The sequence below is a fragment of the Acomys minous genome (genome assembly GCF_964271855.1).
Source record: "Acomys minous genome assembly, chromosome: 4".
NCBI classification, from domain to species: domain Eukaryota; kingdom Metazoa; phylum Chordata; class Mammalia; order Rodentia; family Muridae; genus Acomys; species Acomys minous.
The window spans coordinates 52,928,031-52,940,334 of NC_140486.1; the positions used below are offsets into that span (position 1 = coordinate 52,928,031).

Here is a 12,304-nt window from a genome sequence, read left to right on the forward strand (position 1 = left end):
CCCCTGCTGGCTTGTGGAGGTTTACTAGGCCTCTGCCTGCTCCATCCAGGCTTTGGGGCCTATCTGAAAGAGAAGATACCACCCTCTGCTTTTGGCAGTTGACTAGGCTTCCACCCAATCCCCTCAGGCCAGTTCAGTCCCTCCTGAGAGCACGGGAGCCCCTGCTGGGCTAGGCTTCCTCACAATCTGTTCACTCCCATTCAGTTCTGCCCAAGTGTTCGAGAACAGCCCACTAGTCTGGCTGGCTAGGTTTCTGCCTGATCCGTTCAGACCATGCTGCCTTAGATCAGTCAACCCAAGAGTGTGGCTATGGAGCTGTAAGCTGGAGAACGTGTCGACAGCTGCCTGGGCCCCCGTGTGGGCTCTGTGTCCCTCCGTGGTCTGGTGGGATGGTCTGACGTCAGATCTATCCCACATCCATGCTCTCGTCTCCTCCTGGGTCAGCCGACACTGATGCTATTTCTGTGTGGCCCACAGGTGGCACGCTAGGCTGTGCTGGACTTTGGATATTGTGCCCATATGGTTGCTGGCCACTGGGGCTTTCTGTGGACTGGTGGGGCTGAGGTCAGATCCACCCATTTTCCTGGGTTTTCCCCAGGCCAGCAGCTCTAGACTCTGGTGCTTCACCACCCACAGTTCAGTCCCAGATACAGAGTCCACAATATGGCTGCAGCTCGCAGGTGGGTATGAGTCCAGACTCTGGGAACTGGGCACCCGTCCTCCATGGGCCATTTGGATGGGCTGAGGCTGGACCCACCTGTGCTCTGCTCTATGCAGACCTCTCTCATCTAGGGCTCTCCACGTCTTTCGGTCTGTAGCTCACAGCCCTGGTCTCTATCCCACAGATCAGATACCTTGCATGTTCAGTGCCACCATCTTGGATCCTCCTGTTTGTTTTTAATAATCCCTTCTTTAACACCCTATGCCTTTGTGTGATTGGGAATGTATATGATTAAAATCAGACACATTATGGGAGCGGCCATACATAGTGAATGGATAACCAAAGCCTGTGAATGAGAAATATCAGAGGAAAAAGAACCATATTGCCCCCAGCAACTATCCCCCTCCAGGAGCCATAAAGGAACTTAAGGTTATAAAAACAGCTTTATCAACAAATTTCATAAGGCTAAATGATAACACTTTTTGAAAGGGGAAACAGATTAAGTAACCCAGGGCTATTGCACAAACCCCACTCAGGGCTGGTAGCTCCCTTGTCACATATCCTTTCTGTACCTTCCCTTTCCTTCTAAATAAAACCGCTTCCTAATTTGCCACCTCTATGTGCTTCCTCCAATTCTTTGAACAAGACAACAAGAATCTGGAAGTACCCCATCCAGAGAGGACCATCAGTAAATACTCTCTCCTCAGGTGTGAGGCCACACCGTATGATGGATTTTTACCTGGGGTTAAGAGCTATGCTACACAAAAATGAGGGATTCTGTAGACATGATTAAGATCTAAAAATCAGTCTAAACTTTGAGTTAATCAAAGCTGAGTGCCTTAGGCAGGCCTTAAAAAAAAAGTACCCCTTCCTGAAGGGATAAATTCAAGGGATGTAAAGGCTATGGAGGAGTCCATGTGCAAGGGACTGAAAGTTTCTCTGGTTGCTAAGAGCAGCCTTCACTCCAGCTGCTGCCCGCTTCAACTGCTGCCACAGCTGGGAAAGCTGTTGTGGGGTGTTTACCAGAGAAAACTTCTCTGACGTGGGTGTAAGCCAATAAAAAGTTAGTATTAGCTGGCAACTATTACATTGGGTATTTGGGATCCTGCTGCAGCACCAAACCTTTCTCGGGGTGAGTTTTTAAGCACGCAAATTATGTTTTGGAATGGTACATTTCAGTAAAAAATAAAAATTAAAAAAAAATAAATAAATAAAAGAGCAGTTAGCCAGAAGCAGAACTGCAGAAGGCAAGAAGCAAGGTTAGCACTTAGAGACTTTCCCAGAACTATGGACTTTGACGAGTTGAGCCTCTGTTAGTTTTGGTAGATGGTGCTGTCTACATGCTGTTTTACAACCTTAATGTATTTCCATCACAGAGTTGGTTGTGCTAAGAACTCGGGGCCTACTAAGGTCTGGAGCCCTGTTACAAATGGTCTCACAAAAGCCCAGTGTAAAAGCCTCAGGAGAGAGTTTGGGAAAACGATTGCACTTTTGAGAAATAGGGCCTATTTGGAGAAAGTTGAGCGACACTGAATTATTATGGGATTATGGGACTCTAGTCTCTTTGCCCTTCGGCTTTCTCTTTTCTTCCTGGCACCATGAAGTGAGGAGGTTGCCCCTCCACCATGACATGTACCCCATGATAATGCTGCCTTGCATAAATACCCAAAGTAATAAATATAATTAGCCATGGACAGAAGCCATTATAATGGAGTAAAAAAATTGATTATCTGATATAATCTCAGGTCTTCCATATGTCATGGTAAACTTAGCCTTGTGAGAGCCTTTGAGCAGACATCCAAGTTCAGCCAGACCCATACCTCTAGACACTAGGAAATAAAATAATAATAATAATGATGATGATGATGATGATGATGATGTTGTTGTTGTTGTGAACCCTGAAGTTCTAGCAGCTGTTGTTCAACAGTTGCTCAACTCACACTTGAGGGAATCTGTACTTGGAGGGTCTGATGATTAATCTGGGTTGTCAATCTGATGGGATTTAGAGTTACTGAGAAAACAGACTCTGTGAGGGGCTTTCTGTTTCAGGTTCAGTTGAGCTGGGAAGACCCGCCCTGAATGTGGTCCTCACCACTCAACTAGCTGAGATCCTGGACTAATTTAAAAGAAGAGAGCTGAGCCCCAGCACTCTGCTTCCCAAATGTAGACGCAGTGTGACAGCTTCTTCAGGCTTCTGCCAGCATGCCCTTCCACACGAGGGACTGTGACCTCTTAAACTGTGAGCCAACATAAACCTTTCCTTCTATAAGTCCTTTTTGTCAGGTATTTTGTTTCCATGGTAAGACAAGCTACCGACACAGAGAGAAGTAGAAAGGTTTCGAATGCCAACATGAAAGGTGACACAGTTGACAACCTGACTTCCTTTCGCAGAGAACAGTTCTCAGAAGGTGACAGCACTCAGAATGTAAGAGAGATGTGGTGTCAGAATTCAAGTTGAGAATCTCTGTTTTGAATGTGCCTCTTAAATTTCATGTTGGAAGCATGATCGTCATAGTCTTGTTAATGCATGAATCATCAGAGAATCCTCCCTGCCAAACACCAGTTGATCATTCTGGGGCAAGAGATTAATCTAAGGCTCACTTGGTGATATAGGGATGGATTTTAGTTTGGTGACCATCCACTGAGTCCAGGTTCTCATGTCCTGGGGCACCAGGAGCACATGATTGAAAACAGAATTAGAGACAATTAATTAAGAAAAGGAAAGCACACGTGTGAATGTGAGCAAGCTAGTGAGGTGGGTAAAAGATGTGCTCTCAATCCCCCTCAGGAACAGTCATAGGGGAGGGGAGTAAGGGGAAAATGGGAGGAAGGGAAGAATGGGAGGATACAAGGGATGGGATAACCATTGAGATGTAACAAGAATAAATTAATTTAAAAAAATTTTAAAAATAAAATAAAATATTAAAAAAAAAAGATGTGCTCTCAAAAAGCACTGGATCTTTTTCTTAGGCAGAATTCTGTCTGTGGTAGAAATGAGCACATTTTGCCCAGTGGCTTGTTTGCCACATTTGAAGCCATCTCCATAAGGAGGTTCTTTGATGCTCATCATCCTCTTTGAGGTACGTTGGGTGTTGCCAGGTGTTAACCTGTCTCATTGTCAGTAAATCTTTAAAATAGAAAAACAGTTTAAGATGTCATATTCTGTATGTTTCTGAAGTTTTGGGGGGGAAATTGGCAAGCTTGGATGCAGGCAGAGTCGAAGGCCAAACTCTGCCAAGACAGGGTAAGAAAGTCCTCAACAGTTCCTGCCTCACAAATATGTTTGTCAGATATATTTGGGACCAGAAAGCTGAAGAAGATGCTCCAATATTATAGAGAGTTTGAGTGATTACTCAGGTAGCAAACTGTCTCCATCATCTTCTCATTTGGAAAGCTACTAACCTGCACTCCCAGTATACACAGGTAATCAATTTTATTCCTTCTCAAATCTTTGACAGGGTTGAAGACCAAATAGTTTAGTTTTACAATGAAGCTTAGTTGTTTAGAGGTTAAGATGTTTTTAGGCCTAGATAGATGTTTTAGTTTAATAATGATGAGATATGATAGATATTGACTTACATTTAGAATTTTAGACACACCAAGATAGGAAAGATGTTTTCTTCAAGGCTGCCAAATACAAATACCCAAAACACTTAAAATATAACATTTGTATAATTCCTGATTGTGTCATGGTTCAGCTTGCTATAGGTAGTTTGTTATATATATGTGTAATAATATAAATGTATATGTAAAAAAATTTTTTAAATATTTAATAAAACATGCAAAAATAGCACTGGATCATGAGGCTTGTGACATTTTAGATCATTTATGTAGCCTCCTTCTCTCATTTCTATACCATTAACTTTTCTCAAGCATATTACATGTAGCTGAGATTGGGAAGGGCTTCTAGTCTTTCCCTCCCTAGCATATTTGAGAATGCATCTGGCAAGGCAGCACTCACCTGCAGCAGCCTCTTCCTTACAGCTGCTGTGGGCCAGGTGGCAACCCTGCTACTGAGAGCCTGCCCATGGGTATGCATAAACAGACTCCTCTAGTGTCCAGATTCCAAAGGGATGGGAGCGATTCTCGCTTGCCCAAGGACATTTAAAAATCAGGTTTCCAGGCTTCAGAATGTCAGGACGGAGGGTGGGTGATACATGAGGCCACGCATCCTACCAGTATAATGACCACATGTCACCCTGATGACCCTCTGCTTCATCTCCCTTGCATTCTCACAGCCACACACTGTAGCCCCAGGAGCCCCACCCCTTATGCTAGGAAACCTTTCCTCTTCCTCTAAGTTACTCCATCTCCTGGCCCTAAGACCCACCATGCTCCTGCTTGTCTGCCTGTACATATGTCAGTGGCATTAACAAGTTTTAATCAAGGTTCTACTCAAATCGATAATATCTCAGTGTCCCTTCCCCCACCCCTAACTGAACCTCGGAACTTTCTTTGCTGACTGGCTTCTTGCTTACGTTAGTGCTACTTTCTTCAGTCTCCGTCCTCCCTCCCTGTTGGCAGTGATGCCTACACCTGGATTGACTCCAGCTGACCTTGCTGGGTCCCTGTGGAATTTACCTTTGTTCTGCCACAAGAATGTGGTCCCCGGGGCAACGGTGTTCCCTATGAGACCGTGAGTACGTGGGAAGGACTTCCAGAAGATGCTTCTTGTCTTGCTGTTCTGCCTCCTGTCCTTGACCAATGGGAAGAGCTGCCTCCGCTGCTGGCCGGAGCTGCCCTCCCTGCTGGACTATGATGTGCAGGTGCTCTGGGGCAGCCCAGGGCCACCCGAACTCTTACAAAGCCTTCGCTCCTTTTTCCTGGATGATAACACCTTATTCATGCCCTGGTATCTTGGTGAGGCACAGCCAGGCAGGGATGGGAGCACCCTTTCACCTGGCCTGATCCTGTCCCCAACGTCCCTCTGTCCCATGTCCCATGTCCCATGTCCCATCCTCAGCTCGAGACCACTTGGAAGAGGAAACAGCTGCATTCTTCATCCATGTGGACAACGCCATTAAAAAGCTGAGGGATGGTAAGGAAGATGAGTGTTCAGGACCCCAGGGGTTGAGTGGCATTATCAAGACCCACCCTACACAGCTTTCTCTGGAGGTCACTTTGGTGGTGGGCAGGGAAGCTTCCCTGAAGAGCACAGTGTGTCACTTTGCATGCTGTGGTGGTACAGCCCGATAGTGCCAGCATTTATGAGATGAAGGTAAGAGGACCATAAATTCAAGACCCTCCTCAGCTCCGTAGTGACCGGTCTGGGACACATGAGACCAAGTCTGGTGGTTGGGGGAGACTGCGAGGATGGTTTAGTAGATAAATCACTGAACGCACAAGCACGAGGATCTGAGTTCGAGTCCCCAGCTCCCAGCCAGATGAAACAAGGCATAGTAGCAGGCGTCTGTAATCCCAGGCTCCTAAAGGGAGGGGGGAGGTGGAGACAAGAGATTTCCCCAGAAGCTCACAGGTCAGCTAGCTGCATACACACCGCAGCAAAGAGCATGAAACTCAGCTTCAGGAAATAAGATGGAAGGTAAGGAGGACACAGATACATACTCATATACCCCCCTCATGTGCACACATGCACACACACACACACACACACACACACACACACACACACACACAACACACACACCCACACCCTTTTTTTTAAGTTAAGAAAAGCTGCAGAGAGGCTCAGTCATTAAAAGATTTTTCCCTTTAAGCAAAAGACCTGAGTTCAATCCCCACAAACAATGCATGGTAGTTGTTTATCATCATCATCGCAGGAGGCAGAGGCAGGAGGATTCCTGGAGCTCACTGGCCAGCTGGAATAGAGCTTGAGGCCAATTGAGAGGGTGATTCTTGAGGCACACTGCCGGCGGTTCCACACTCACATACACGTGCATGCATGTGCACCTGTGCACATATGTACACACACACACACATCTTTATATCAGTGAGTTTTATTTCCTTCTACTACACCCAGATAAGCAAGCACTGCTGGAAGAGATTCATCTTCAGAAGAATCTCCTGGCTGAGAGGCTGAAGGAGCGGTCCCAGGAGCTAGAGCAGAGGGGTAGGAGACGGGGCTGTCCCCGCCCACTGCCCTGCGCATCACCTCTGAGACTGTGGCCTGGAGAACCCAATAGGCGACCCCTCTTAAGATCTCTCCAGGACTGGCCTGCCCACACCTTAGGTTCCTTCCATGAGTCCCTTAGTCCCATGTCCTGCTCCCTCTCCCCATCGCTCCCAGCTCTGTCTGCCTCTCTAGTGCCTCAGTTTCTCCATTGTCTCACTTTACTGGGCAGCCTGCAATGAGTCCTGTGGTGAGTATTCCCAGGGCGGAGCTGGAGGGAGGGATGAGAGACCCCACCCCCGCCATGTCTGAGGCTCCTGCCCATTGCTCTTACAGACATCCTCTCCCAAACGGAAGTCACTGAGTGTGCTGACTGCCAGACGCGCTACCTGTCCTGCAATGACCCGGCCTTCTGCCCAGGTCGGTAGCCTTTGCTCCACTCTTGGGACTTGACTCTGCTCATCCTCCCTTTCCCAGACCCTCCACCCCTGGATTTACCATCTGTCTCCATCATCCCTTTCTAACAAGTCTACAATGCTTCTGGATTTTCTTTTCCTGTTGGGTTAAGGACAACAGGATCTTTGAAATTGCTTGCTGTCCTTGTGCCTGCCTTCAAAGCCAGCGCTCCACTGCTTCTGGGTCCTCAGATTCAGCAAGCTTGGGACAGTCCCATGCCATCTCTACTACAGGCTCTACCTTCAGTGTCATCCCTAACACCTGGCCTCACTCAGACCCCCACACTCTAAACCGAAAGGCCTCCTTCTACCTTCCTCTCTCTGTCTCACCTAAGCCTGGTTGGATGACTCTTCACTGTCCTGCTGCATTTCACTCGAGCTTTCTGTCTCTCTCTGTCTCTCTCTGTCTCTCTCTGTCTCTCTGTCTCTCTCTCTCTCTCTCTCTCTCTCTCTCTCTCTCTCTCTGTGTGTGTGTGTGTGTGTGTGTGTGTGTGTGATCATGTGCATATGTACAGGAGTATGTGTATGTGTACACATGTATGCACATATGTGTGTGCATGCATGTGGAGGCTAGAGGGCAATCCTGTAGAATCATTCCTCAGGTGTTTCCCATCTTCTATTTTTTTATTGGGTGTGTGTTGGGGAGGGGGAAGACATGTATCCCAGTAGGAGTATGGCAATCAGAGGTCAACCTTTAGCCTCTGCCCTTGCTTTTTGCCTTTGCAGGCTCTCTTGGTCACTGCACAGGCTGTAGCCCCATAGCTTGGGTCTACTTCTCATCTCCCCTGGCCCCCCCTCTCTCTCATGCATGTGTGTGTGTGTGTGTGCATGCACACACACACAGGCAGAAGGGGAGAGATATTACTACATCTGAGCGCTGGGCACCCCAACTCCAGCCATCAGGCTTGTGTGGCAAGCATTTAGCCTGGAAATCACCTCCCTAGTGCCCCGACTTCTTTTTGAGACAGTCTCTCATTGGCCTACAATTCACCAAATACACTAGGCTGGCCGGCCAATGAGATCCAGGAATCTGCCTGTATCCTCCCAAGCTCAGGGATTACAGGCACATCCCACCAGGGATGACACACTCTCCTGACTGCACTTCCAGCCTCCACCACACAGCTCCAGGTACAGACAACACTTGGCTGAAGGGCAGATCTGCCCTAGACACAAGTTTTTGCAACCTCAAGTGCCCCAACGGAGCCACTAAACGCGTGGTTCCCCCTTTCCCACCCCAGGCAGGGTCGTTCATCACTACAAGTGGGCTGTGATTGTAGTCAGCATCCTGATGTTCCTGGCTGTAGCTGGCATTGGGTGAGTGACTCCTCCCCTCAGCTTCAGTATCCCTACAGAAACACACCCACTCCTTGACTGACCCATCTCTCACCTTCTTCTTGCTCAGTGGTTACTTTCTCTGGCTCCAAAAGAAAAAGGCTGATCAGGTATTAGGAAATGCACTCCTGTCTGGGGCTAGTAAGGCCGGCTCGGTCTGCTGTATGCAGAGACATTTGAAGCTGGGGCCCAGGACACAGAGAAGCAAAGTTTCTCAAGCCTCTTCTTCTCAACAGAGTGCCCCTGCAGAGCTACCTCCCGTCTCTTCCCTGCACACTGACTCGAACAGGCCAGCAGTGTAAACGCTTCATCATGGCTCCTGGGTGGCTTTGGCTAGTGGGACTCCCAGGAGGAAGTCAGAGGGACTGGGATTGCACTGAAGAGTCCCATTTCTTTCCTCTTTGCAGGGAAGAGCAAGCCAGTTACCTCCTTCCGGAAATGAGCAGCAATCAGAGCAGCACCCAAAGCAGCAATCCAAGCAGGTGGTTTCTGAAAACTAATTCATCTCTGAGGGTACTCGCTCCCACTGCAAAGCACTCCTCCCTGGGGCCAGGAGAGTTCTGAGCTCTGTCTCTGTCTCTCTCTGTCTCTCTGTCTCTGTCTCTGTCTCTGTCTCTGTCTCTGTCTCTGTCTCTGTCTCTGTCTCTCTCTCTCTCTCTCTCTCTCTCTCTCTCTCTCTCTCTCTCTCTGTCTCTGTCTCTCTGTCTCTCTGTCTCTGTCTCTGTCTCTGTCTCTGTCTCTGTCTCTCTCCCTCTCTCTCTCCCTCTCTCTCTCTCTCTCTCTCTCTCTCTTCTCTCTTTCCTCCCTCCCTCCTTCCTCCCAACATATACCCCTTTGTAAATAAGTTTTTTCATTAAAAACATTTCTTCTTGTTTTTTTTTCTGAAGATTTGGTTTAAGTGGATGTGAGAGTCAATCTTTGTTGTCAACTTGACTGGACTTAAAATCAACTAAGAACACACCACCAACAGCTACAGCACTAGGTCTTTATGTAGGTAGGGCTGCACTGGCTAGTTTTTAAACTAGTGTTGCACTGGCTAGTTTTTAATGTCAACTTATAACAAGCTAGAATCCTTTTAGATGAAACCCCAATTGAGAATATATCAAGACCCGATTGCCTGGTGAGCAAGCCTCTGGTATCTTTTCTTGACTGACCCTGTGGGAGACCACAGGGGTGGTAGGCAGGTACCACCCCTGATCTAGTGACCTGGGTTCTATAAGAAAACAGGCTGAGGAAGCCGTGAGGGGCAAGCCAGAAAGCAGGGTTCCTACATGGCTTCTGCTTTGGTTCCTGCCTTCAGGTTCCTGCCTTGAATTCCTGTCCTGATGGTCTGAGATGCAGTAGTGTAAGATAAAGCAAGCCTTCCCCTTCCCAAGTTGCTTTTGGTAATGGTGTATTATCACACCAATAGAAACCTAAGACGTCATCTCACCTTGCATTGACTTCTATTTCAATTGTCTGTCTTGAATTTGTTGTGTGGTTTTGAAAAGTATGAAAAGGAACTCAAAACTAAATCGTATTAACCTGGTACCCGGCACAATCTGCTTTGGTGCAGATTTGGCTTAATGTAGGAGCTGATATAAAACAGTATCTTTTCACAGTGTTATTTAGCACCTTCTTAGTTAGTAGATCATTTCCTGTTCTTATACTGTGCCCTCTCTGGACTACCAGAAATAGGCACAAGGAAACCCAGCAGCAGTATCTAAGCACTTAGACTCTGGCTCCCAGCTCCAAAAGAAGTAAGTAAATTCAGATGACCACAGTGTATATGCAAATACAGTCAATATGATGTAATGAGGGGAATTGGTTCTGAGAAATGCGTCATGGTTATCTCATTATTGTATGTACAACACAATGAATAACCCAGTCTAAGATGGTGCAGTGCCACCATGTAGGATAAGCGTATTGAACTTGTATTGTAGTCTATCATTGACTGATGAGTGGTGTGGTACCCCGGAGTTGTGGTCCGGATCTGCATCGTCCTTCACAGGTCCATGTGCTTAAACACCTGGATCCCAGCTTGCGCTGTCTGGAAAGGTTGTAGAACTTGGAATTGGAGGATCATTGGAGGAAGCCTGTCATCGGAAGCAGGACTTGGGACTTTCTAGCCCAGCCCACTTCCTGTTCACTCTCATTCCTGCCTGTGAACGTGACGTGACTGACCAGCATGCTGCTTCTGCCTCCATGCCCTCCCCTGATGCTCACTGTCTTCCCTGATGTGCTGGAATGATGCTGTCTAGGTGCTGCTAAAGTTATTTTCACAAAACTGTGTTTGTCTCTCTGTTTCCTCTATTAATCCAGCTATCACGCAAATAATTGAGACTCCTTTTACATTTGTTTAATAATCAGCTTCACAGTATAATAATTGATCAGTTATTGCTCTGTTCTTAACTGTAATTTGACTTCCTCCCAGCTTATATCCCAGAGATACTTGCACTTTGTAGCTTTCCTTACTGAGCTCTCTCTCTCTCTCCACATCTTTTGGACCTCTCCCATGGCTGAATCTTCTGGCTGAATCCCCTACTTCCTCTTCTAATTCCTCCACGCCTGGCTGGCAGGAAGTCCAGCCCTATTCTTGCCCCTCCTCGTTGATTGGCTGTAAGCTGTTTTATTGGCATATCAGAGGACAATTGGGGAGCAGTGTTTACACAACACTGAGACAGGAGATTCTCAGAACAAGGATTGCAACAGATACGGAGGGTACAGAAATCAGCATTTCAATTACACAATAACTTTATGCCTACAAAGTGTAAGACAGAAAAACTCTTCTTCATTTTAAATCACCTTTTCTCAGGTCTTTGGTCACAGCATTGAAAATTTAATGCAACCAGTAATATAAATCAATTTTATTTATATAAATTTGAACTTCGAATAGTATAATTATAGTGTCATCCATTGTGTCTGAGATTTTGAATATTTTCCATTACTCATTGTATACATAAGTGTCTTTGATTTGTTCATTTTCATCAGCTTGTACTAGTCCATTTTCTACCTATTTGCTTATGGTTTCTACTGTTCATGAACATTTAAGGCTTTGCCAGTTTGGTGTTATTTTCACATTTTAATACTCATTCTTCTATGCACAAGCAAGTATTTCTGTATGGTCTCATAAAAGCATGTCACCCAGTGGTATCATAGTTATTTTAAAGTATGTAGATGCCCCCACTGTGATGGTCACACAATAATAAAGTCACCAAAGATCCACTTCTCAGAACATACTGCCATTGTTAAGTGGTTTGTGACCACACTATACTATCTTACTTAGTTTTTTATTCTTGATGTGGGCATGCTTATTTGCTGGAGGGGGAGCTTCCACCTTGTTGGAGACAGGGTGTACACAGTAAGAGCATGTTCTAAGTCTCTAAAACATCCATCCATAGCCTCTCTAAATTGTGCAGTCTTGCTAAAATTCCAAAGTTTCTTTAAAGCATCCAAGGTGTCATAACTGGAGGTTTCTGGATTTTTTTTTTAAAGTTAAATGCCTTCTTACTTCAAGAACCAGGGCACAGCTTTACATGAGTTCTGGAGATTCAAACTCATGTCTTTACACTTGTAAGAAAAGACTTACCCACTGAGCCACATCCTAGCCCCTTACTACTTTATTTTATACAAGGGACTTGTGCATCTACAGATGTGGGGGTTCATAGGTTCCTAAAACAAAGAATTCATTGAAACCAAGAAATAAACATATACAGATGCAAAGCAAGAATGTCATTTATTATTTGTTTATATTATGTCCATATGTTCAGATATGTGAGGTGTACTCATTGAAGATGGATGTGCATG

At 46.1% G+C, this 12,304-nt stretch overlaps 1 protein-coding gene across 4 annotated transcripts; it reads left to right on the top strand.

The window, feature by feature from the left end:
- Positions 1-5,317: 5,317 nt before the first annotated feature.
- TEX51 (testis expressed 51) lies at positions 5,318-9,302 on the top strand. Of its 4 annotated transcripts, none has more exons than XM_084778763.1 (9): positions 5,318-5,521; positions 5,625-5,699; positions 6,642-6,731; positions 6,964-6,981; positions 7,068-7,151; positions 8,425-8,500; positions 8,589-8,628; positions 8,755-8,816; positions 8,926-9,302. In XM_084778763.1, the coding sequence occupies exons 1-9, from the start codon at positions 5,326-5,328 to the stop codon at positions 9,080-9,082; spliced, it is 798 nt and encodes a 265-aa protein (XP_084634889.1). In that variant the 5' UTR covers positions 5,318-5,325; the 3' UTR covers positions 9,083-9,302. The 4 variants fall into 4 exon arrangements, with proteins under 4 accessions (XP_084634889.1, XP_084634892.1, XP_084634891.1 ...); XM_084778764.1 differs by having other exon boundaries at positions 5,380-5,513; XM_084778766.1 differs by lacking the exon at positions 8,589-8,628 and having other exon boundaries at positions 8,926-9,098.
- Positions 9,303-12,304: the final 3,002 nt, after the last annotated feature.

What these genes read in the sequence shown, in the direction of transcription:
- TEX51 (XM_084778763.1), top strand. Translation starts at nt 5,326, where the DNA reads ATGCTTCTTGTCTTGCTGTTCTGCCTCCTGTCCTTGACCAATGGGAAG. An exon ending in ATTCATGCCCTGGTATCTTG is followed by an intron (nt 5,522 to 5,624) that starts GTGAGGCACAGC and finishes TCCCATCCTCAG; the next exon opens with CTCGAGACCACTTGGAAGAG. An exon ending in CATTAAAAAGCTGAGGGATG is followed by an intron (nt 5,700 to 6,641) that starts GTAAGGAAGATG and finishes TACTACACCCAG; the next exon opens with ATAAGCAAGCACTGCTGGAA.